The sequence below is a fragment of the Leptodactylus fuscus genome, chromosome 1 (assembly GCF_031893055.1).
Source record: "Leptodactylus fuscus isolate aLepFus1 chromosome 1, aLepFus1.hap2, whole genome shotgun sequence".
NCBI lineage: Eukaryota > Metazoa > Chordata > Amphibia > Anura > Leptodactylidae > Leptodactylus > Leptodactylus fuscus.
The window spans coordinates 236,972,454-236,999,259 of record NC_134265.1 but is presented as its reverse complement, the minus strand read 5'-3'; the positions used below and the strand labels follow the sequence as shown (position 1 = coordinate 236,999,259).

General features: G+C 42.2%; 1 protein-coding gene across 1 annotated transcript in view; it reads left to right on the top strand.

Annotated features, from left to right (window-relative positions):
• Positions 1-26,806, top strand: part of WDFY3 (WD repeat and FYVE domain containing 3) — a 205,107-nt gene that overhangs the window by 140,051 nt on the left and 38,250 nt on the right. The window contains exons 32-42 of the mRNA XM_075284587.1: positions 9,697-9,914; positions 10,588-10,823; positions 11,444-11,578; positions 11,713-11,892; positions 14,974-15,207; positions 15,778-15,877; positions 19,817-19,995; positions 22,243-22,472; positions 23,568-23,674; positions 24,552-24,734; positions 25,186-25,343. Coding sequence (XP_075140688.1) covers positions 9,697-9,914; positions 10,588-10,823; positions 11,444-11,578; positions 11,713-11,892; positions 14,974-15,207; positions 15,778-15,877; positions 19,817-19,995; positions 22,243-22,472; positions 23,568-23,674; positions 24,552-24,734; positions 25,186-25,343 — 1,960 coding nt within the window. The remainder of the gene's footprint in view (positions 1-9,696; positions 9,915-10,587; positions 10,824-11,443; positions 11,579-11,712; positions 11,893-14,973; positions 15,208-15,777; positions 15,878-19,816; positions 19,996-22,242; positions 22,473-23,567; positions 23,675-24,551; positions 24,735-25,185; positions 25,344-26,806) is intronic.

The following is a 26,806-nucleotide window of genomic DNA, read 5'->3' as shown; positions in this document are numbered from 1 at the left end:
GGTAGCAGTGAAGCCACAGGGTGTCCCGTGCCTACTCCTGTGGGGCAGCAAGCATTGCGCCACTCCACAGTGCCAGGGTTGCTTGCCACATTAACTAAACTGCAGGGTACAAACCTTAGTAGGCCCGAGAACCAGGAACAGGTCTTGCAATGGCTGTCGGAGAACGCTTACAGCACATTGTCCAGCAGCCAGTCAGACTCTGCCTCCTCTCCTCCTATTACCCAACAGTCTTGTCCTCCTTCCTCCCAAAATTCCCAAGCTTCACAGAACAATAACCCCAACTGTCCCTGCTCCCCAGAGCTGTTCTCCGCTCCTTTCATTGTCCCTCAACCTGCCCCTCCACGTCACGATTCCACGAACCTAACAGAGGAGCATCTGTGTCCAGATGCTCAAACACTAGAGTCTCCTCCATCTCCGTTCGATTTGGTGGTGGATGACCAGCAACCCACCCTCATCGACGATGATGTGACGCAGTTGCCGTCAGGGCATCCAGTTGACCGGCGCATTGTGCGGGAGGAGGAGATGAAACAGGAGTTGGAAGAGGAAGTGGTGGATAATGAGGACACTGACCCGACCTGGACAGGGGGGATGTCAAGCGGGGAAAGTAGTGTGGATGTTGAGGCAGGTGCAGCACCAAAAAGGGTAGGTAGAGGCAGAGGCAGAAGTCAGCAGCTTAGGCGAAGCCAGGCCACACCCGGAATCTCCCAAGATGTTCCAGTTCGCACCCAGCCCCGAAAAACTCCCACCTCGAGGGCACGTTTCTCGAAGGTGTGGAGTTTTTTCAAGGAATGCGCCGAGGACAGATATAGTGTTGTCTGCACAATTTGCCTCTCGAAATTGATTAGGGGCTCTGAGAAGAGCAACCTGTCCACCACTTCAATGCGCCGTCATTTGGAATCCAAGCACTGGAATCAGTGGCAGGCAGCAACGGCAGGACAAAGGCCGCCTGCCGTTCACGCCACTGCCTCTGCCTCTGCCACTGCCACTGCTGACTGTGCTGGCGATGCACTCCAGAGGACGAGCCAGGACACCACTTCATCTGCCTCCGCCACTTTGTTGACTTCTTCCTCATCTTCCCCTGTTCCTGTCTTATCTCCTTCTCCTGCACCATCAAAGACACCATCAGGCGCTTCTTTACAACAACCCACCATCTCTCAGACATTGGAGCGGTGGCAGAAATACACTGCTAACCACCCACACGCGCAAGCCTTGAACGCCAACATTGCTAAACTGCTGGCCCAGGAGATGTTGGCGTTCCGGCTTGTTGAAACTCCCGCCTTCCTGGACCTGATGGCAACTGCGGCACCTCGCTATGCCGTCCCTAGCCGTCACTACTTCTACCGGTGTGCCATCCCCGCCTTGCACCAGCACGTGTCACTCAATATCAGGCGGGCCCTTAGTTCCGCGCTTTGCACAAAGGTCCACTTGACCACCGACGCGTGGACAAGTGCATGCGGACAGGGAAGCTACATTTCACTGACGGCACACTGGGTGAATGTAGTTGAGGCTGAGACTGCTTCCCAAACTGGCCCGGTGTACCTCGTCTCCCCGCCTAACATTCCTGGCAGGGACACGAGAAGAACACCCCCCTCCTCCTCCTCCTCCGCCACCGCCTCCTCCTCCGCTGTTAGATTGACCCCAGCTACGAGTTGGAAACGTTGCAGCACTGGCGTTGGTAGACGTCAGCAGGCTGTGCTGAAGCTGATCAGCTTGGGGGACAGACAGCACACTGCCTCCGAGGTGAGGGATGCCCTCCTCGATGAGACGGCAATATGGTTTGAGCCGCTGCACCTGGGCCCAGGCATGGTCGTTTGTGATAACGGCCGGAACCTGGTAGCAGCTCTGGAGCTTGCCGGACTCCAACATGTTCCATGCCTGGCCCACGTCTTCAACCTAGTGGTGCAACGTTTCCTAAAGAGCTACCCCAATGTTCCAGAGCTACTGGTGAAAGTGCGGCGCATGTGCGCCCACTTTCGCAAGTCGACAGTAGCCGCTGCTAGCTTAAAATCTCTCCAGCAACGCCTGCATGTGCCACAACACCGGCTTTTGTGCGACGTCCCCACACGCTGGAACTCAACGTTTCAGATGTTGAATAGAGTAGTTGAGCAGCAGAGACCTTTGATGGAATACCAGCTACAAAACCCTAGGGTGCCACAAAGTCAGCTGCCTCAGTTTCTCATCCATGAGTGGCCATGGATGAGAGACCTTTGTGACATCCTACGGGTCTTTGAGGAGTCCACAAGGAGGGTGAGCTCTGAGGATGCGATGGTGAGCCTTACAATCCCGCTCTTGTGTGTTCTGAGAGAATCCCTGATTGACATCAGGGATAACTCAGATCACACAGAGGAGTCAGGGATAGCATCCGATCCGTCACAGCTGGAGAGTAGGTCCACACATCTGTCCGCTTCATCGCGTTTAATGGAGGAGGAGGAGGAAGAAGAGTTGTCCGATGATGTGATGGTGTTACAGGAGGCTTCCGGGCAACTTCGAATCGTCCCATTGTTGCAGCGCGGATGGGTAGACATGGAGGATGAGGAGGAAATGGAGATTGAACTTTCCGGTGGGGCCAGAGGAGTCATGCCAACTAACACTGTGGCAGACATGGCTGAGTTCATGTTGGGGTGCTTTACAACCGACAAACGTATTGTCAAAATCATGGAGGACAACCAGTACTGGATCTTTGCTATCCTTGACCCCCGGTATAAAAACAACATCTCGTCTTTTATTCCGGTAGAGGGGAGGGCCAATCGCATCAATGCTTGCCACAGGCAATTGGTGCAGAATATGATGGAGATGCTTCCAGCATGTGACGTTGGCGGCAGGGAGGGCAGTTCCTCCAGTAGGCGACCAAGTTCTCACCGGTCCACACAAACGAGGGGCACACTGTCTAAGGTCTGGGACACCTTGATGGCACCCCCTCGCCAAAGTGCCGCCACAGAGGGTCCTAGTGTCACCAGGCGTGAGAAGTATAGGCGCATGTTGCGGGAATACCTTTCCGACCACAGCCCTGTCCTCTCCGACTCCTCTGCGCCCTACACGTATTGGTTGTCGAAGTTGGACCTGTGGCTTGAACTTGCCCTATATGCCTTGGAGGTGCTGTCCTGTCCTGCCGCCAGCGTCCTATCTGAGAGGGTGTTCAGTGCAGCCGGTGGCATCATCACTGACAAGCGCACCGGTCTGTCAGCTGAGAGTGCCGACCGGCTCACTTTGATAAAAATGAACCACCACTGGATAGAGCCTTCATTTTTGTGCCCACCTGTGTAAAGCACCCCAACATGAAACTCCATGTCTGTGCTCAACCTCTCCAATTCCTCCGCATCCTCATACTCATCCACCATAAGCGTTGCACAATTCTGCTAATACTAGGCTCCCTCCACCATGATTTCCCCCAACTCTGCTGGTTAGAGGCTCCCTCCACCATGATTTCCCCCAACTCTGCTGGTTAGAGTCTCCCTCCACCCTGATTTCCCCCAACTCTGCTGGTTAGAGGCTCCCTCCACCATGATTTCCCCCAACTCTTCTGGTTAGAGGCTCCCTCCACCCTGATTTCCCACAACTCTGCTGGTTAGAGTCTCCCTCCACCCTGATTTCCCCCAACTCTGCTGGTTAGAGGCTCCCTCCACCCTGATTTCCCCCAACTCTGCTGGTTAGAGGCTCCCTCCACCATGATTTCCCCCAACTCTGCTGGTTAGAGGCTCCCTCCACCATGAATTGGTCCAAACTGGGGTTTTTAGAGGCTCCCTCCACCATGAATTGGTCCAAACTGGGGGTTTTAGAGGCTCCCTCCACCATGAATTGGTCCAAACTGGGTTTTTTAGAGGCTCCCTCCACCATGAATTTGCCCAAACTGGGCTGTTTAGAGGCTCCCTCCACCATGAATTGGTCCAAACTGGGTTTTTTAGAGGCTCCCTCCACCATGAATTGGTCCAAACTGGGGTTTTTAGAGGCTCCCTCCACCATGAATTGGTCCAAACTGGGGTTTTTAGAGGCTCCCTCCACCATGAATTGGTCCAAACTGGGGTTTTTAGAGGCTCCCTCCACCATGAATTTGCCCAAACTGGGCTGTTTAGAGGCTCCCTCCACCATGAATTGGTCCAAATTGGGGTTTTTAGAGGCTCCCTCCACCATGAATTGGTCCAAACTGGGGTTTTTAGAGGCTCCCACCACCATGAATTTGCCCAAACTGGGCTGTTTAGAGGCTCCCTCCACCATGAATTTGCCCAAACTGGGCTGTTTAGAGGCTCCCTCCACCATGAATTGATCCAAAATGGGCTGTTTTGAGGCTCCCTCCACCATGAATTGGTCCAAATTGGGGTTTTTAGAGGCTCCCTCCACCATTAATTGGTCCAAACTGGGTTTTTTAGAGGCTCCCTCCACCATGAATTTGCCCAAACTGGGGTTTTTAGAGGCTCCCTCCACCATGAATTGGTCCAAACTGGGGTTTTTAGAGGCTCCCTCCACCATGAATTGGTCCAAACTGGGGTTTTTAGAGGCTCCCTCCACCATGAATTTGCCCAAACTGGGCTGGTTAGAGGCTCCCTCCACCATGAATTTGCCCAAACTGGGCTGTTTAGAGGCTCCCTCCACCATGAATTTGCCCAAACTGGGCTGTTTAGAGGCTCCCTCCACCATGAATTGGTCCAAACTGGGCTGTTTAGAGGCTCCCTCCACCATGAATTGGTCCAAACTGGGTTTTTTAGAGGCTCCCTCCACCATGAATTTGCCCAAACTGGTCTGTTCAGAGGCTCCCTCCACCATGAATTGGTCCAAATTGGGGTTTTTAGAGGCTCCCTCCACCATGAATTGGTCCAAACTGGGTTTTTTAGAGGCTCCCTCCACCATGAATTTGCCCAAACTGGGCTGTTTAGAGGCTCCCTCCACCATGAATTGGTCCAAATTGGGGTTTTTAGAGGCTCCCTCCACCATGAATTGGTCCAAACTGGGTTTTTTAGAGGCTCCCTCCACCATGAATTTGCCCAAACTGGGCTGTTTAGAGGCTCCCTCCACCATGAATTGGTCCAAACTGGGCTGTTTAGAGGCTCCCTCCACCATGAATTGGTCCAAACTGGGTTTTTTAGAGGCTCCCTCCACCATGAATTGGTCCAAACTGGGTTTTTTAGAGGCTCCCTCCACCATGAATTGGTCCAAACTGGGGTTTTTAGAGGCTCCCTCCACCATGAATTTGCCCAAACTCTGCTGGTTAGAGGCTCAATCCACCCTGATTTTCAAAACAAATGTTGGTGCCAACCTCAACTTACTACAAGGGCCAAATTCACTGCTGGTGACAAGCTCTCCTCACTCCAAGTGCCAAATACACATGTTTCAAGGTGTTTTCCTACTGTCAGAGAGGTGGTATTGAGTGTGTAAAGTGTGTAGTTGTTAGGCTGTGATGTTGGGGTTATAGAGGGTCTTTGGTGTGTTAGATGCCCCCAGACATGCTTCCCCTGCTGTCCCAGTGTCATTCCAGAGGTGTTGGCATCATTTCCTGGGGTGTCATAGTGGACTTGGTGACCCTCCAGACACGGATTTGGGTTTCCCCCTTAACGAGTATATGTTCCCCATAGACTATAATGGGGTTCGAAACCCGTTCGAACACACGAACATTGAGCGGCTGTTCGAATCGAACCTCGAACATTTTAGTGTTCGCTCATCTCTAAAGCCTACATGTGTACATAGGGATAGACTGCAAAAGAGTAATAGTATCACCATGATCGTCCCAACAAAATAAAACTAACATGTCATTTTTAATGGACTGCGAATGCCTTGAATGTAAAACCTTTGCATAATTTTTTTTACCCCATTCAGAATTTTTTTTCCCCCACAAAAAGCCCTTATATGATTCTTTGAATGGAAAAATTAAAAAGTAATGAGTTTTGAAAGATGGGGAGAAAAAAATACTAAAATCCAAAAATGATAAATTATGTGTGTGCTCAAGGGGTTAAGACTAAAGCTTGGCATCCATTTTAGATAGCTCCTATAGTTGGTCATATGCCAAGCATTCATTTATTTTCAATTTGGAAAGGTGGAGAAAGCTGTTGCGATTCATCTCTGGCATTGGCTTATCTCCTCTAAGAACAAAATGAGTGGGTATGTTGAAAGCACAGCACTCAGCTATCTCTGGCGCCCCCATTGAAGTAAATGGGAGCGCCAAACTAGTCCTGCACACATTCAGCCTAGCTGTGGTCATGTTAACTTTACTTCGTGGGACAACCTCCTCATCTCCATGGTGAGATCTGCCTTCCATGAGCAGTGAATGTCTAGTGGAGAAAGCTGAATCAGCTCCTTATGTGGTGGGTTCCAGATGTGTTTTAGAGTTGACACCTGCTTGCAGTGTCCGTGAGTGGTAATAAATTTGGCAATGGACATTTATCCTCTAACATACCATGGTCAAAGGTAACCTTAAAGGGGTTGGCCACTTTCAGACCAATATTGAGAAACAAATGTTATTGTTTGTACAATAAAAAGATATGCAACTTTCCAATATACATTCTGTATCAATTCTGCACGGTTTTCTAGATCTCTGCTTGTTGTCATTCATTCTGTAACATTTAGTGGATAAAAGCCTGACCATGGTCATGTGATTTACAGTCCATGGTCATGTGATTTACGGCCCAGGTCATGTGATGAGCACACAGGTGCACAGCTGATTACCAGGCAGATGTCTTATTACTGTGCTGTGACTATAACGAACGACACCTGTGTGCTCATCACATGACCATGGACCATAAATCACATGACCATGGTCAGAGTTTTATCCTTTAGAAGTAACAGAATGAATGACAGCAAGCTGAGATCTAGAAAACCGAGAGGAATTAATACAGAAAGTATATTGGAAAATTGTACAACTTTTTATTATACCAACCATAACATTTGTCTCTCAATATTGGTCTGAAAGTGGCTAACCCCTTTAAGGGAAGCCCGATCCCTGACCTACCCCATGGCAAGATCATTAATCCAGTTCTGTGGCAACCTGTGGCCTTGTAAAGGCTCTCGGTCCTGTCGCACTAGTATTCTGACAAGGCTTAATACGAGGATATCACAAGTACAGTCCTATGAAAAAGTTTGGGCACCCCTATTAATCTTAATCATTTTTAGTTCTAAATATTTTGGTGTTTATAACAGCCATTTCAGTTTGATATATCTAATAACTGATGGACACAGTAATATTTCAGGATTGAAATGAGGTTTATTGTACTAACAGAAAATGTGCAATATGCATTAAACCAAAATTTGACCGGTGCAAAAGTATGGGCACCTCAACAGAAAAGTGACATTAATATTTAGTAGATCCTCCTTTTGCAAAGATAACAGCCTCTAGTCGCTTCCTGTAGCTTTTAATCAGTTCCTGGATCCTGGATAAAGGTATTTTGGACAAACAATTCAAGTTCAGTTAAGTTAGATGGTCGCCGAGCATGGACAGCCCGCTTCAAATCATCCCACAGATGTTCAATGATATTCAGGTCTGGGGACTGGGATGGCCATTCCAGAACATTGTAATTGTTCCTCTGCATGAATGCCTGAGGATTTGGAGCGGTGTTTTGGATCATTGTCTTGCTGAAATATCCATCCCCGCCGTAACTTCAACTTCGTCACTGATTCTTGAACATTATTCTCAAGAATCTGCTGATACTGAGTGGAATCCATGCGACCCTCAACTTTAACAAGATTCCCGATGCCGGCATTGGCCACACAGCCCCAAAGCATGATGGAACCTCCACCAAATTTTACAGTGGGTAGCATGTGTTTTTCTTGGAATGCTGTTTCTTTTTGGACGCCATGCATAACGCCTTTTTTTATAACCAAACAACTCAATTTTTGTTTCCAAAATGAAGCTGCCTTGTCCAAATGTGCTTTTTCATACCTCAGGCAACTCTATTTGTGGCGTACGTGCAGAAACGGCTTCTTTCTCATCACTCTCCCATACAGCTTCTATTTGTGCAAAGTGCGCTGTATAGTTGACCGATGCACAGTGACACCATCTGCAGCAAGATGATGCTGCAGCTCTTTGGAGGTGGTCTGTGGATTGTCCTTGACTGTTCTCACCATTCTTCTTCTCTGCCTTTCTGATATTTTTCTTGGCCTGCCACTTCTGGGCTTAACAAGAACTGTCCCTGTGGTCTTCCATTTCCTTACTATGTTCCTCACAGTGGAAACTGACAGGTTAAATCTCTGAGACAACTTTTTGTATCCTTCCCCTGAACAACTATGTTGAACAATCTTTATATTCAGATCATTTGAGAGTTGTTTTGAGTAGCCCATGATGCCACTCTTCAGAGGAGATTCAAATAGGAGATCAACTTGCAATTGGCCACCTTAAATACCTTTTCTTATGATTGGATACATCTGGCTATATAGTTCAAGTTCTCTGAGGTTACAAAACCAATTTTGTGCTTCAGTAAGTCAGTAAAAAGTAGTTAGGGGAATTCAAATCAATAAAATAAGGGTGCCCATACTTTTGCACCGGTCAAATTTTGGTTTAATGCATATTGCACATAGAAAATAAATACTAATAATTGTAATAATAGTACAATAAACCTCATTTCAATCCTGAAATATTACTGTGTCCATCAGTTATTAGATATATCAAACTGAAATGGCTGTTGCAAACACCAAAATATTTAGAACAAAAAATGATTAAGATTAATAGGGGTGCCCAAACTTTTTCATAGGACTGTATATTACTATGGAATATTAAACTTTTCTAATATATTGTACAAATAGTAAGTAATTAAGTGTTCAAATACCCTATGGACACTAAAGAAAAAAAAAAGTATAATAAAGTTTTTAAAAATTATATTTTAAAAAAGCAAACTCAAATAAATACGCTAATGAGGCTCAAGTGCAATGGGGCGTGCCAGAATCTCAGGTTTTCATACCTGAACATAGAGCCATTACGTCTTTGCACTTGAGCCTCATTTGCATATTTACAAAGACTACTTATTTATGGAAATGATGCATCTACATCTACTGGACTATCTAAAATTATAATGGTGGTCACAATACAGTCTCATGCAATGCACTGTGGTATATTGATATTGTGTTTCCAGATGACAGATTCCCTCGAAGGAGTTACTCGATGATGGCCACCTTGGAAGGGGGTGTTCATTATTTGTGGCTATATCTATAGGCTACGCCATAAATAACAAACATGTCTTTAAAGATCTGGGGGGTCCCACTTCTGTACCCGCTTAAATTTTGAGAACTTGCCACACGCCCATGACTCTTCATTCATTTGTAAAGGACTTAGCCAAAGCTGTCTGCTCTGTTTCTGTCCTCTATATTACTGTACATTGCAGTGTTAGGAATTCGCTACAAAAAAATTGCCTAAGAAGCTTCCGGTAAATCTGCAGAAATACACTTGTGATTTGATTGACATACATGGAGGGTGACAGTCACAGCTCCTCAAACGGCAGTAAAGCACCGCTCACTTGATTGATCTGCATTGTGATGGACTGTCGGCTTAAGAGTGAACTATGTATTTTAGCTTCAGGGCTCTTATCTGACAATTTCACTGAACTAATGCAACATTTAGATTAGTTATCCTAATAGTTACCACCTAAGCTGCCCGGCAGTTTTTGTAAGGAAGTACACAATAGGTCTGCAGATAAGAAAGGTCAGTATGTGTCCTCCCTTATGAGGAGTAGCTGTGCAGCTTGAATTACCGTACTAACATCCTTATTTTCTAATCTCATCTAGAGCCTGTGAAGAATTGGTGAAAACTCTTGGGTTTGATTGGGTCATCATGTTCATGGAGGAGCATCTACATTCAACGACAGTCACTGCAGCCATGAGGATTTTGGTGGTACTTTTGAGCAACCAGCCAATCCTCATTAAGTTCAAGGAAGGTATAAGTGGAGGAGGATGGCTGGAACAAACAGACTCTGTCTTAACCAACAAGATTGGAACAGTACTAGGTAAATGAATATATATGTGCATCCTTGTGAATATTTTGTCTGTCTAGAGTATTAACTTTTATAATCTGCTTGGGTATGGAACCTCTGTCTTGAAAGACGTGACTTAAAAAGCTCGATTAATTTTTGAGTGCTACATTTTTAAGTGAAAAGAAGTAAAGCTACAAAACTCAGCACAGCCACTACTGAGCGTATGGCATTCTGCTGTATGGACCAGTGTAAACCGTGAAGAGGCTGCAATGCCTGAATACTGGGCCTCTTCTGAGCAACTAATCGATGGGGGTGACAAGATGCAATCTCCCACCAATCTCATATCAATGACCAATCCTAAGGATAGACTTTGGATATTGTGAGTAAAGGGAGTCTGTCACCAGAACTCTCCTTTAGAGAGTGCGCACGCAAGCGAGAGATTACTCGAATAGAAGGGTGGTGTCACTAACCATATGGGACATGGTTGTCAAAATCGCAAAAAACGCCTGTAAATGATTAAGAGACCTTCTATCTGCATGGAAACTGTGTTCTATCTAGCTCTCACGGTGGCAATGCAGATTGCTGGACTCTTTTTACAACACTTCAGCTACTGAAGTTGAGTTAGACAGAGAAATGTTAACTATATCTATTTTAAGGTTACCCCAGTTTGTTGTGACCTCCAAAATTCTCTATTATTGCCCTGCAGGCTTCAACGTTGGAAGAAGTGCTGGAGGCAGGTCAACGGTCAGGGAGATTAACCGTGAAGCTTGTCACTTCCCTGGCTTTCCGGTTCTTCAATCTCTTCTCCCCAAGCACACTAATGTACCTGCACTTTACTTTCTGCTCATGGCACTGTTCCTGCAGCAGCCTGTCACTGAACTGCCTGAAAACTTGCAGGTCAGTGCGCCTGTCACCAGCAACCGAAGTAACCGGGGTTGCCAGGTAGGAATTAGCCAGTAAGACAAGTATATGTTTGTACTTAACATAGATTAGACCGTCAGACCTTTATAAAGAATTTGGTCAATGGAAATGGTTCATATGACTGAAAATTCTTCTGTTCATCATTAGTGCAAAGATGGAGGCCTATTTATATTAGAACTTAAAGACAAGACCAGCACTGACTCCTTTTTTGTGATTAAACCTTAAGTACCCTTTGACAAGTATGGGTGCTGCACTGCTTCTTATAGTCCATCTTATATATTGAGGTACAGAAGTAACACTCAAAGGGCATTGTTAATGTTTCCTGTTATGTACAACAGTATTCAGAGACCACATATATCCACCCATGGTCCTAAGATACTTTTAATACATTTTAACCCACTCCTGGCCTCAAACTTACAGTTTCCTACGTTTTTTGATTTGTCCCTGTTTGGTATCATCTGGCACATTGTAGTCTTATATTGGCTTTTCTTTCCTACCGACAAGGAAAAGATTTTGATAAGCAAAGCAGGATTTGCTCTCGCCCCCAGCTTACATCTTTAGCTAGCGTGTTTACTTGGATTCCAGATTCTTTGCATTGTCACTGGTGCCACAGTATATAAGACATTGTTTTTCTTTCGTAGTTTGACCTGGACTCCATCTGGACTTTTATCTTTGGAGTGCCCGCATCCAGTGGAAATGTGTTCTCTTCTATCCACAATGTTTGCACAGAATCTGCATTACTGTTACTGGGCATGCTCAGGACAATGCTGAATTCTGTAAGTGCTGTTTGATATTATTGATTTAGTGTATTTTATAGATATGGCATATTGCAGCATACACTTTGTAAGCATATTTCATAACTGTAATTGCAGAGGACTTCCTAATTCTATTTTGTTCCATTTATACACAGCCTTGGCAGTCTGAGGAAGAAGGTTCCTGGCTTCGGGAGTATCCAGTGACGTTGATGCAGTTCTTCCGTTACCTTTATCATAATGTTCCTGATCTGGCCCCAATGTGGATCAGCCCTGACTTCCTTTGTGCTCTGGCAGCCACCGTGTTCCCCTTCAATATTCGACCATACTCTGAAATGGTAATGACATTTACTTGCATTAACACTTTAAATCTGGTTCTTCCCACCACAAAAGTCCTCATTATCTTGTAAAATTATAGGGGTTATCCAGGAACTGTTTAAAGGGTTCTTTTTAGGTTTGAGCCTTAGGTTACCAGGTTGATTTCATCCCTGAGTCTCATGTTTGGAACAAATTGACTTGCTTCCTCCTTCCTCTTCCATGTTTACTGGCATTTACCTGTACTATGGGGGTCTAGCAGATATAAATGATTGTAATTGTAAAGTAAGCCAAACACAGAAATGGAGGGAAAAGACCGAGTTGGATGCCTGGTGCTATTTTGATCAGTTGCCCACAGTTGTAAAGTTCAGCCCAAATAAAGCCCAGGGTGTGGAAGTAAGTCTTTACATTTCCCCTGGATAACCCTGTTGAAAAACACTTAATAGCAAAATGTTAAAATAGCCATATACTAACAAATTAGGAGTCTGAGTACTTGTTAAAGTGTGGTAATTGTGTTTCTTTACTGTCATTGTAAGTGACAGCAGGAAGTGCTGCCACATTGGTTGTCTCTCTTCATTGGTCTTTTTGGACACCCTACTTTTTTTTCTTTTTTTTTGGCATGTTCTGTGATCAGTCACTTCATCCACATTACTGGTAAGCTTATGCATATGAATTTGGTGATGTATAAAATAAATATCATGGTGACATTCAGCAATAAAGTTAATTAGTAAATAGGGGAAAAGAAAGCAATTAACATGGCAGGAATCCAATGACCTTGATACTACTTAGTCTGTAGGCTTGTAAACAGGCCATTTGTAAAGTGGCACCTAGCAGACCCCCTTCACGTGGAACTGTAAATGTCACCTCACACAGCTGGGTCCTGTTCAATAGGAGAACATCATTTATACTGTGACAGCCGAAAGCGAAGCTGAAACCTGTCTATAAGGATTCACATCTACAGATGATATCTATGTTCACCCTTTCAGGAGTGCATATGTAAATACATAGGCAAGATCGAAGACTTGATGATAATGTGTAACTGCAGTTATGATTAAACACGTTTTCCTATCTAGTGAAGTCATGCCCTATCCACGTCCTGTTCATCTAATGTTCTCAATGGAATGAGTAGAGAAAGTAACTTCCTGTCCACAAATAAGACTTTGGAGGAGACTTATTAATACTTTCTAAAAAATAATACCATGCAGACTTAATCCAGTCAAACTGTAGTATTAAGAAACTGACTAATGCTGAATGGTAGATTTGGTGCAAATACACTAGTTTTTGTGCATTTACAATAGTAGCTCTAACCCTAGGGTGTTGGTCATGTGACACAACAGAGGACCAAAAGTGAGTGTGTGCTTAACTCGCCAATGCAGCCACTGGTAGGAAGATCCCTTTTACTACAGTTTACATATGTACATTTCTAAAAGGCCAGAGAATAAACATTAATGTGGAAATGTTACTTTAACATTTTCATACTACTGTTGCCTCCACTCAGATGGCTAGAGAAAATCTCTAAAACTCATAAAAAATTTTAATTACTTATATTTGAAAAAAATAAAATAAAATTTAACAGTCTACAAATTAAAGGAAAAACCCTTTAATGCCACCTGAATTTTTAGTTTTGAGAATTGCTATTGTCAACACACATCTTAGTATAAGATGATGTACACTGGCAAGATTGCCAGAACTTGGTGATGGGTTTGTTTGACTAAGATTATACAAGAATTGGTTTACAAAGCCGTGCTTTGATCTGATGGCATGTTCTATTACTTTGCATAAGAGCACTGTCTGTAGCATACGCCTGTCGTACAGACATTTTGTAGAGCATATAAAGATGTCTTTGTATCACTGATCTGCACATGTGCATGTGTGACAGATGGAGCTGAATAGGCCTCTTAGGATTGGAGGCTGTTTCTACATGGTCTGGAGCAGGTCTGTGCTCATTGTGTCAGGGAGCTGTGTTAGCTTGTTAATGTTAGCTAGGCCTCTGGTGCCAAGTAGTAGCATATTGCAGGTGCCTGTCACAAGGACGTTGCCATCTCTGTACAAAGCTCATTTCTATTGCTGATGTCCTGTCACAAATCCCGTTTTATTTTCGTTTGTCAGCACACAATACATTTGATCTACAACCAAGCAAATATTTGATGCAGTAATGTAACTGTAAAAGGTGCAATTATAGTCGCTCTTGGGGCATCATGCTTAAAATCCAGTATCCCTTCTGAGAGATAGGACAGAACAGATGACATTTCATGATAATGGCTAAGTGATATTATAACTGTAATAATACAGAAAAATAAGTCATTGTATAATGAGAAGTCCTAGTGATGGTGCCCCGACTACAGGTGACATCTACTCCTATCTATAACCATGAATAGAATTAATATTCTCCAATAATCTTGTATTCATAAAAAGCCTCATATAGGTGTTGATTGATTTTAATAATGTGTCATATCCCTCCAGAATGCGGTAGCCAATCTAATCATACTGTATAGCCATTAAACTGCTTATAATACAATATAAAGATAGTGCTCTCAATCACACTGTTCTATATCTCGCTCATCTCTCTCTACCACTCTACTCATGCTACTTATTCTATTCATGATCTTTGAACAACATCAGCCATAATAGGAACCTTCCACTCCTGCCTTTAAGACTTTTCTCAAGTTGCACCAGTTCTTTGGAATGTGCTAAATCAATCCGGTTAAATGTCAGTATCCGTAATTTCAAGTGTGCCCTAGAAACACTTCTTTTTAGTCAGGCTTGACACACTCCCAATCTAACTCTCCTCCATTTACTACCTTTTTACACTATCCCTTCATTGAACTGTACCACCTACACTCCCTGCATATAAGTGTGCGTGTGATATCTCTGCCATGGGCATATGCCTAGCCAACTACCCTATTTTTTTCTTTTATAAAACATTGCTGGACCATTGTACAATGACTTTTATTACCCTTATTGCTATAGTGTGAACTGTTTAGTCTGTAATATCTGATTTTGTTTATACATGTACTCTTTGCTTTGCAAGTTGTAGAATATGTTGGTGCTATTTAGGTAAAGATTATTATACTTTGTTACAAATAAAGGACTCGATTTTCCAGGTCACTGACCTTGATGATGAAGTTGGATCACCGGCTGAAGAATTTAAAGCTTTTGCATCAGACTCTGGAATGAACCGAAGCCAATCTGAATACTGTAATGTGGGCTCCAAGACGTACCTAACCAGCCATCCTGCCAAGAAGTTTGTGTTTGATTTTATGAGAGTACTTGTGATTGAAAATCTCTGCCTGACCCCTGCCAGCAAGCAGACTCCTTTGATAGACCTACTCTTAGAGGTAATTCACCAACTGGAGGATTATGGCATTCTTATTGTTTTAGTATCTTGTGAAAGTACCCTAAAACCCATTGCCCTGTTAACAAAATAAAAATATTAAACCTGAAAACCACTCTATTCAGAACCTTTTGGATCTTTGACACAATTGTAAGATAATTTATAACCAAAGATATATACTTAAATAAAAAAACAAATCCCTGTCTTACATGGTAGTGTGTTGTGGGCATGCTCTGTGACATCTGCCACTGTGTAGGTGGAGGGAAGATGGAGGATAACTGAGCTGCTCAATCAATTACTGTCAATAGTGATATCTGCCTCCATCTTCCTATCCTCTGATGGCAATAACACAACTGCTGACCCGCTAAACAGAGCAAGCTGGAAGTGAGAAATGTTGATTCTTATCTGCCAGTATGAAAATAGGAATATAATAAATTGGAGAATGTTGAGAATACCACAACGTAGAAAAATCTGTTTACAATAAAATCTTGATCTAACTCAAAGGTCATTTTTTGAGCATACATTCCTTCTCACTTGCTATAAAACATCATGGCTGACGTTAATTGTTTTGCAGGCTTCTCCTGAAAGGTCTACAAGAGCGCAGCAGAAGGAATTTCAGACCTACATATTGGACAGTGTAATGGATCATCTATTGGCTGCTGATGTGCTGTTAGGTATGTAAACCAAAAATGTGGACTAACTTGTTTTGTTGCATCTTCTAAATAGTTCATTTTTTATATGACATGCAGCAGTTGCGGCGCAGCAATTGCCTCATAGTCAATAACTACATATGATTTTTGGTTACAGCATTCAGTGGCAAACCACCTGCAGTTTTTGTGTGCGGTTCTTGCCACAACCACACAACCGTGAAAGTATGGGCACCCTAAAAGAGACATTCTTATAGTTATTATGAATATTCATATTGACTTTTTTCTTCTCCATACAGAATTTTAGAGTTTATCTATTAATAATGACTAGAAGAATGTTCTATTGGCTCCATTGTTACTGCCACAGTTACTTATCTCTGCATAGCTCCCAGTAGAATGTTTTCTCCTCCTTTCCATAGTCTGCCCCTCCTTAGCAGCTTATTATTTTTTAAGATAAAATCCCTCCACAAGATGACCTTGAATAAAGTTCCCTATCGCACGTCTCAGGTGCCATAGAGGGAGCTGTGTTTCCAGTATGTAACCAGCATAGACTAGCTTCAGGGATCTCATTTTTAATGTACGTTCCTGCTTTTCAAGCTAACAATAAGAGCAGTGGGAGAGATTAATATTCTGACCTGAAGCTTGCGATAATGAGCTACGGAGTGTTTAGTGCCATCAACCGCTGCATCTGCCCTTCTGGTGACCAACCCCACAGCATCTTCTTAAAATATAACTGAAGTAACAAACATTAAAAGTTTATACATTTCAGTACACATGGGGCAAAAGTTTTACTTTCATGTGAAAAGTGACAGCAGTATCAAGTAAAATAAAAAGACTGAAACCCAACCCATTGTAGGATACATAAGTTAAAGACTGTGAGCATATAAGAATACATAGCAGTCTCGATTATAGAACGTGAAGAAGCCACTGCCAATACCCTTGGTCAGCTAGGTGCTACCCCCACTCTGCAGATATTGCTTCTCGGTTCCCTGTGGTGCTCAGCTACACATCCTGCTGGATACATATACACTACTAGGTGAAGAGGGTACACATCCACAGCCTAGCTTCTTTAAAATTTAACTTTTAATTCATAATAAGTTAAAAAATACAAAAAGATGTGCAAGAAGAAGAAAAATACATGGTGAAAAAAAGATTAAAAAGCGTAACTGACGTGTTTCGGAATACTAGATCCCTTAGTCATAGCATGATCAACAAGGAAATGATTATACATACATATACAGTACACTCTGCGGCACTCACCATTTCTTTAGGTTTCTTTCTTTATGTCTATCCCTCTAAAGTCAAGCTATGTTGTTACGGACATAAATAATTGCATCTAAAGAAGTGGTGAGTGTCGATGAGTTTCTCTTTAACTGTATCGATATTAATCTGATTTCATCCAGTTTAACATCATTTTATGTGCTCCTACCTACTTAAAGGGATTTTCCAGGTTAACCGATATTGATGACCCATGCTTAAAATAGGTCTTCAGTATCAGATTGGTGGGAGTCCACACACACAACACCCGCACCAATAAGCTGTCCTGAGCAGCTGCTGGCACCAGAACTAAAACAAAGAATGGAGCTGGACACACAGTTCTGTCTTCTGTGTAGTAGCTTTAGCTCAGGTCCAATTCATATAATTGGGAGCTAAGCTGCAGTAACCTGGCTCAGCCACTACACAGAGAACAGAGTTGTACCTGGGAACAGAGACTGCTGAGAACAGCTGATTGGAGTAAGGTATTCAGCTACCATGATCTGATATTGATAACCTACCCTTAGGTCATCAATATCTGTAAACCTGGAAAAACCCCATTAACCCCTTTGCACCCAGTGCCATAACGTTATGGCACTGTATTGCTGCAGCACTCTGAGTTCTGATCCTGGTAGATTAACCCTTTGATGGTGTCCAGCACTGTTCACCACATGTAAGTGGGTAGAAAGAAAGACTCCTTTTCTCACCCCTTCGGCTCCTCCTCAATGCAGTGCTTGGTTGGGAAGGAGTTGTAATGGTCTTCAGGTTCCCATGTACCAATTTCTGTTTGCATACAAGAAAATGTACTATGTATGGCAATACAAAAGTATTCAAGAACAATGTACGATCTTGTGGGATATCAAAAAATGTGAGCGTTTTTAAAAACGGATTTTTAAAAAAATATTAAATGAATAATAAAAGTAAAAAAATTGAATTAAATTACAATTTCTTGTATAATTAAAATAAACAACCCCCTTCCCATTTCCCCCACAATTGGGATTACCATATGTGTAAAAATACAAAGTAAATTATCATGTTATTTATTTGTATGGTCAACATGTTTAAAACTGATTGCATTACACAAAGTGATGGTTTTGGTCATATGTACCCAAAATGGTATAAATAAGGATAAAAACAAGGCCCCATAAAACTGCATACCGTATATTGACAGAAAAAAGTTGCAGATTTTGAAATGGAAATGGAATGTTACTGGTACCCATTAGAGATGAGCGAGTACTATTCGAAACAGTCGTTTTGAATAGCACGCACCCATAGGAATGAATGGAAGCGGCCATCATGCAGACTTTGCCAGTGGCCACTTAACCCCCTACGTGCCAGCTGCGTCAATTCATTCCTATGGGTGCTTGCTATTCATAACGGGAGTTTTGAATAGTACTTGCTCATCTCTAGTACCCATACATCAGCAATAAGTTAACCGAAAGCTTAGGTGGAGGGTATACACTACCGTTGGATATTCATTCTGACAGGGCCCACCTATCATAACTGACAATAATGGACACTAACTGATGTTAATATGTTCCCTTTTTTTTCTGATCCATCTAATGGATCAGTTAACAAAAAAAAAAAAAAAGACACATTAACATCAGTTTGTGTCCATTCTTTTTTTTTTTTTTGTAGATTGTGAGCCCCACATAGGGCTCACAATGTACATTTTTCCCTATCCAGTATGTCTTTTTGGAATATGGGATGAAAATCCATGCAAACACGGGGAGAACATACAAACTCCTTGCAGATGGTTTTTTGCTCTTGGTGGGATTTGAACACCAGGACCCCAGCACTGCAAGGCTGTAGTGCTAACCACTGAGCCACCGTGTGGCCCCAGTTTGTGTCCATTCTTGCCTGTTTTTATACTGTCTGTTTTTTGTTTTTGTTTTTTTGTTTTTTTTTGCTTTCTGAGCATTCGCAGAAAAGGACAGTATAACTGATGACCTTCCGTTACTGTCTGTTAGCCATAGACATTAATGCTAAAAAAAAATAATGGATGCTTAACGTCTGCCATAAATACTTTATTTTCAACAGACACAAAAGTCCTGCACCCAGTGTTGTTATGTCTGCTAAACTAAGGCAACAGATCAAATCCCATTGAAAACAATGAGATTTTTAACAAATGTATGACAGATCTGTTACTGTCAGTTTTCTAACGGATGCTAGCAACGGACACTAATACAGGAGTGTTCACACTACCACTAGTAAACCGTTAGCTAAGTTTCCCCACTCCTCATACACACGCATTCCCTACTTGGCTTATATTTTCAGTGTCAGATAATTGCTGGCAACTTGCGTTCCCTAAGAACAAAAGATTGGTCATGTCTTAAATTCAGCATGCCAACTCCTTATTTTTCAGCACAGCCCCATACGGAGAAAACTGTTAGTCCTGCTGAAACCTGCAGGTTCAGGCAACTTTGCTTATATGTTTATGTGCAATTTAAAGGAAACGTCTATTTAACCAAGGTGATTGTTTCTAGTCAGAATCCAATAGATGACTAAATAATTCTGTACGTCAGTACTTGTACTAAGTATTAAACCGGACAAATGGAAACAATATGTCATGTACGGTAGGTATGTCCTGGACATACAAACAACTGGTTGGTTCACAGATTGATGTTTTTATGCGATGTGCCCAGTCCTTGTGCATATTCTTCTTTAATATTAATGTGGGTTTTTTTCTTGTTTGTTTTTTGAACTTTTTAGGTGAAGATGCTTCCTTACCAGTGACCACCGGTGGTAGTTATCAGGTGCTGGTAAATAATGTGTTTTATTTCACCCAGCGGGTGGTGGATAAGCTGTGGCAAGGAATGTTTAATAAGGACTCCAAATTAGTTGTCGACTGTATCATCCAGCTCATCTCACAGGTGAGGGACAGACTGCAGGTATTGAACCGTTTTGTTCTATTTTATTTAATTTTTACCTTATTTTTTGGAACAGTGGGAGATGAAAGGTTTGCTCATTTTTTGCGATGGTTGTCTCATAGGCATAGGATATATTGGTGTCATGGAGGGGGTTCATAGCTCAGGACCACCTGTTATGAGCCAGACTGAAGAGCTTTCCACTAAAACTGGCTCCTATTCTAGTGGACTGGAGCCATCTGTATGTTACACAGTCAGCCATTCATTATAAAAGGAGTCTTTCACCAGAACCCAGCATCAGTGTTTTCCCCTTGTGAATAAGTGTCTCTATTGCAATTGAGATACCCCTTTTTTGTCATTATTCAAATGAGTATTTTTTTATTTATTTTTTTTACCATTACTTCAAAGAAGTAAGCCCTCTACTGCTGTGTGAACCGTCTGTCCACGGCCAGACAGTCTATACCTAATCCCACCATTGTGTTAACTAGTCACACTTGCCACGGTTCATATTCTCAGCACATGTACAGTATATGACTTAGACCAGGCAAGCAATACAGCAGTACTGCCTATTCACCGAGCATATGAGCAGGGCTAAAACGTTACATGGCTGCCATCTAATGCATAGACATTTCCCTGGCAGACTGGTTTCTTTTGGAAAAATTAGACTTCCTCTTTTGGAGAGAAATGGTGATCAGAGGAAGAAAAAACACTGGAGCTTATCCGTAAGAGTCCATTAATTTTTGAGCACAGCTCAGGCATTTTTTCGGACGCTTATGGTTTATTAGCTGTGCCATGGTATGTTCGCTACTGTAAAGGACCCCATTGCTTAAATATACTTTACAGTGTAACAAGTTACTACACAATAGAGCCCCAGAAGCAGTTATTGTGGCAGGGAGTGTGTTTTATATACAGTACAGATTTCAGGCTATGTATCTGTCACATTTCTGCAAGACTTGAAAATTGCTATGTGTGAACTCCACCAAGAGCTTGTCCAGGAAGTGTTCTTCTATATAGAGAATCATCTATGTTATAGAAGAGTAGCATTTATGCTTAAAGCTGACCTGCCCAGGTGGATTTAATGGGTATACACTGCCAATGTTTAGTTGCAAATTGCAACCAGCTCAAAACTCATCTGAATTTCTTCATGTTTGTTAGTGGTCTATGTTGACTTGAAAGTATCTTTTTCTGAATAAAAAAAAAAAATAGAAACAACGTTATGCAAGTCCATCAGTGCAGATTAGGTGGCATCCAGAAGGAAAGACACTGTGTTTTTAATGCTGGTTATTGGAGGTGGCTACTCCATATTCTCTGACTTCTAAGAGTCCTATGCCGGCTGATAGTTTCCACACAGAGAAACAGATCCATTGAGCCCTATGTCAAGTACATTTTACCAAGCCAACAGGTGCCCTGCTTTACAAGGGGCAGAAACAACAAAATGGTTTTCTCTTTCTTTTGGACAAGACTCTGGTTTGGCTGATATCTTGTCATTTTGCAGGGGCTGTTAAATTGTCAGACGTTGAGTTTTAGATAAAGAAAAGTTTAACTCGACTTCAAATGGCTTTTCAATGCCTTTTGCATCTGTTGCATCATCTGTAGTTCTCTCCAATTGCTGGCTCTAAGAAGACAGCTGTATTTTTCCTGGAAGAGATGATCTGTATACATTTCTTCTCTTCACAGAACATTGTCTGACTCCCTATGCAAGCTGGTGGTGTCCACAAAGAGAGAGTATTTCCTGAGACTGAAGTCAGCGGGAAACGAAATTCTCTTTAAGGCTGGGGCTCTACATAGCGTAAACGCCGCAGTGTTTTAAAACCACTGCATTTTACAGTACCTGCAAAGTGGAGGGGATTCTGGCTAATTCCAGCTGCAAATTTCAGAAAAATATCTGCAGTGGACATCCTGCGATTTCAAAAACAGTTGCGTTTTTGTAAATCGCAGCAAGTCATTTATACCTATGAATACATTGACGTTTACAGTATAGATATAATTGAAAAACGCAATGCGTTTGCACCGCGGTTTTTCCCACATTGCTTTTTGGCTGTGACTCGCAACGTGGAGCCTTAGCCTAACAGTCATTTTAACAATCCATAGCCTGTTCTGCCATATAGTAGAATATAGATGGTTTGTTGTTTCTGAAACTAGAATTATCTTATGTGTCTTAAGCATAATTATTTATTGATTAAATATCAGTAAATCACTCCATTTTTATAAATGGATCAGATGTAGTAAATTTGTAAGGTTGTTTCTCATTCATCTTCTTTTCTCACACAGTCAAAAAGACGTTCCCAAAGTGTGTCCCTTGAAGCAATTTATAACTGCCTGAACCGAACTGTTCTATACCAATTCTCCAGAGCCCACAAAACTGTGCCTCAGCAAGTAGCCCTTTTGGATTCTTTGCGAGTACTTACAGTAAATAGAAATCTGATCCTAGGACCCGGAAATCATGACCAAGACTTCATTGCATGTCTTGCCCATTGCTTGATTAACCTTCACATGGGAAGGTAGGTTGGTCTTCCAATAACATTCACTGTGAAAACACTAGATCCACAGAGGAAAGTTGCAACACAGATATATCATGAACAAAAATGTTTTTCAGATAATTCATTTAAAGACTAACATTTAGTTATTTATGTAATGCATAAAGATAGGTTGTCTCTATGCTTATCTGCAACAAAAATGACGACCATGCCCAATCACGTGTTGGACACCATGGATGTCTTGCAGACCTCATTGGCTATAATGAGGTCAGTGAGATTTCCATCATGGTGTCCACTATCTTACCAGGTGAAATGCCACACTATTTTCTCTGGCATTTTTCATGGGACCTGCAAATCGTTTTATTCTGCTGCTGCACCACCACAGGGGAAATGACGCATGTCATGGTGTCATATGAAATGGGTAGGCTATTCACATAATACACAGACGTACCACATTCCCCCAAGACAGGAAAGCTCCCTGTGCTGCTCTTCCTTAATACTTTAATATGGTGTTTAGGAAATTAGTTTCTAAATCAAATAAGTGCTTTAAGCTAATGAAAAAAACTATTAAACACTGAAATTTTAGGGATTTCCCAAGCAATGATATGCACTTCGGTGCTCCAAGCTGGTCTTTTAACTAATGAAGTTTGACATTTTTCTCTTGTAACATTTTGTAATATTTCATTGCTACTTTGTGATATTTACAATAGTCTTCTTATTAATTAAATGAAAATTAAATTTGGCATTAACTTAATCCGCCACCCGCATATATAACCATGGCAATCAATTATATAGATGATCTTCTTTCCCTGATGTATAGGGCACTTGTAATGGGTAAATGCGACTGTTTACAACATCTCAGAAATCTTTGCTTCTAAATCTCATGAATTATGGTAAAAAGCAGCCTGCAGGTTCACTCACGCAGATTTGTGTTATGCAGTTTTGAATTACTGTCAAGGTAACAGAAAAATGAGGTTAACCGTGTAGAAAGCGTAATTATTTTATGTTACCATGGAAACATGAGCAGGGTTACCCGCAATAGAGTGCTATGGTTTGTGTTACTGATCAACTAGCCTAGAAGAGAAGGTATAAATAATTCTGTCCTCTGTCACATGGCAGCAACCCCGATGGCTTTGGATTGGAGGCTGAAGCCAGGATGACCACGTGGCACATCATGATGCCCTCAGAGGTAGAGCCAGATGGAATATACCAGGATGTTAGTGAAGGTAATTTATTGGAATGTCAACTACCGGCATGGAAATCTGTGTTCAAGGCCATGAAATGATTTCTTCTTTGTTTTCTTTCTGTGTTGAATATTGTAAAAAGAAATAGATTCCGTATTGTTCAGTGGAGTTTAAAACAAAGCTGTGAATAGTGAATGCCAAAGTCCTAGCGTGCCGCAGCAAAAAAGTGCTCCAGGGAAAACTGTGGTAGCAACGCATCACATTTTTTTTCCACAGTGTTTTTCACAGAAAGTCTGCAGAGGTTTCCCAAAGCCTCAGTCCACCTGACCATGTATCTGTGGACAAGGGGTGTCTGCCTCTCTGGGGAGGAAAGAATACGGTAAATGCCAGAAATGAGGCCCTTTTTAGAGGTACCAGCCTGGCAGATCGTCTCAAAAGGTGTTTTGGACGGACCCCCCTTGGGGTTCCAAACAGAGTGGTCACAAAGTGAGATATCTGCTTATAGTGCAAATTAGATGGGAAATAGTCAAAGGGCCTGAGCTCCAAGGTTGACTGGTCGATCAGGTTGGCAATGTGAAACAAACCCAGTCTGCTCCAGGGGTGTACCATATCAGGGCCCAGACGTCTTGGGAGCGGGTTATAGAAAGAGGAGGCTGTGGGTGAGTGGTGGGAAGTGAGCAGGAAAAGTTTCACATAGACTATTTCTAAGTTATACAGTGGTTCAATTACAAATGACCAGAAACACAATTTCCCAGTCATTGGACAATCCTTTAAAAAATATGGTAGTAATATATGAAACAATAAGAGACTGACTCTAAGCTATAAAGCCCATTCTTGAAGTGACTTGTGCCCCAGTAAATCTACATTTTATATTGAGATCACTCAAAATTGTATAAAAGACGCTGAATCTGTTTTGCAGGACGTCAGCTCCTTTTGAAAGCTGTCAACAGAGTTTGGATAGAGTTGATTCATGGCAAAAAACAAGTTCTGGAGGATATGTTCAAAGTGACATTTCCTCTCAACGAACGGGGACATGTGGACATTGCTGTTGTCAGGCCTTTTATTGAAGAAGCAACATTACGTGCTTGGCAAAATCATCTTGGTAAGTCATTTTATTCCTTTCTGCTTGCTTGCTTATCTATAAATGGGAACCATTAAAGGGGTTTCTTTATGAACCCCTTTTCTTTTTCCCTTTCAGTGGGAACACACCATGGGACATCATGTAGACAGACGCAATTTAAAGCGATTTTCCCACAAATGTAACTAGATCGTAATTTGTAGACAATTAAAAGTTAAACATTTTTTAAATAAATATTTTGGAATTTTATAGATTTTTAGCTAAACATCTTAGTGGTTGACTGTCTTTGGTCTTGATTGGCTGCCAAATCTTTAAAACTATGCAAAATTTTTAATTATCTATATTTTGCAAAAATGTTTAACTTTTAATTGTCTACTAATCTAAATATGGTTAGGTTTGTGGGAAAGACCATTTAAGTTTTAAAAAAACAAAACATTAAAAATTGCTTATTTTTTATGCTTATTTTATCTAACAGCTTATGAAAAGAAGTGCATCAGTAAAGGCGAAGCTCTAGTCCCAAGCTCTCAATCCAAACTGTCACGTGTCAGTAGTGGATTTGGACTTTCTAAACTAACTGGGTCAAGAAGAAACCGTAAGGAGAGCGGTCTCAACAAACATAACCTCTCCACACAGGTATTCCTAACAGCATTTTCTTCTTTCTACCCCTACAATAAGGGGCTTTTGTATCAAACCTACCATTTTCTATGGCTGAAATAGATTATGGGAAGAATATGCAAATCTGACTTCCATGATGTTGTTGGGAAGCCAGTGCCTCAGGCATGCACACCAATAGAGGGCGCTCACTGGGAATGTGCAAGTCTCTCTTACATGATGTAATTAGGAAGGCAGAGCCTCAGTCAAGCAAACCAATAGAGGGCGCTCCTTTTAATATCATGCCAACCTTCTCAGAGGCCTTTGTTTGCAATGATGTTGGGATTTTACCAGGTAGTCTTTCAGCCAAGGACAGCTGTTTCGATGTATTTGCATCTCGTCAGCTTGGCGCAGAGAGGACTGATCTGGCAGAGGTGAGAGGCTTAGACAGGGTTGGGGGGATATCGTCACTCCATAGGCAGAGAACTACCATTTAGGTGTGTGGAGTCTTATTAAGCCATGAGCGCTCCACTGTGCAAAGGAACATGGGAAGAATATGCAAATCCGACTTCCATGATGTAATTAGGAAGCCTGTGCCTCAGGCATGCACACCAATAGAGGGCGCTCACTGAGAATGTGCAAGTCTGTCTTCCATGATGTAATTAGGAAGACAGAGCCTCAGTCAAGCAAACCAAAATTTTCAGCTCTTTAATATTTGGAGGTTCTTTCTATGGTTAGACTGAGGGTGCGTTCACATGATGTAAAATGGAGCGTGATCTGGCACGTATACGGCGTGTCAGAGTTTGAGCACTCAAAAAGATCCCATTGATTTCAATGGGAGTTACGAGCATATACGCCGCGTTATTTTGCGCCCGTGATTTTGCGGCCGCAAACTTAAGGGCGCAAAATAAGGCGGCGTATACGCTCGTAACTCCCATTGAAATCAATAGGATCTTCTTGAGCACTCAAACTCTGAAACACCGTGTACGTGCCAGATCACACTCCATTTTATATCGTGTGAACGCACCCTAAGGGTCAGTGCACACAGAGTTTTTTGGTGCTGAATTCGCCTAAAAATCATCCTCCAAAAAAAGCCTCCCAATAGAGTTCTATTGGAATGTGTTTTTTGGAGGCTGATTTTGAGGGGGATTCAGTGTCAAAATCAGCGCCAAAAAACTCCATATGCACTGACGCTAAAACTGCTAGCAGGAAGTAATAAACTGAAATCAGGTGCTTGACAAATTTAAGATGACATTCACGTTTACAACCCCTTTAAATGTGTACACTCCTATCTTCTGGATATGATATAAATATCTGGCACCCACACATATTATCAGAACAAGGGCTCTATACCCCCATTCTGGCTGGGACTACAGCCACTATAAATGGAGAGGTCACCAGATACCTCCCCCTCCTCTCACTCCTATAGGAAAATGGTAAGGAACTATAACACTACATGCTTTTTAATTATACAGTAAATGGGCTTAGGGTTTTTGCATAAACCC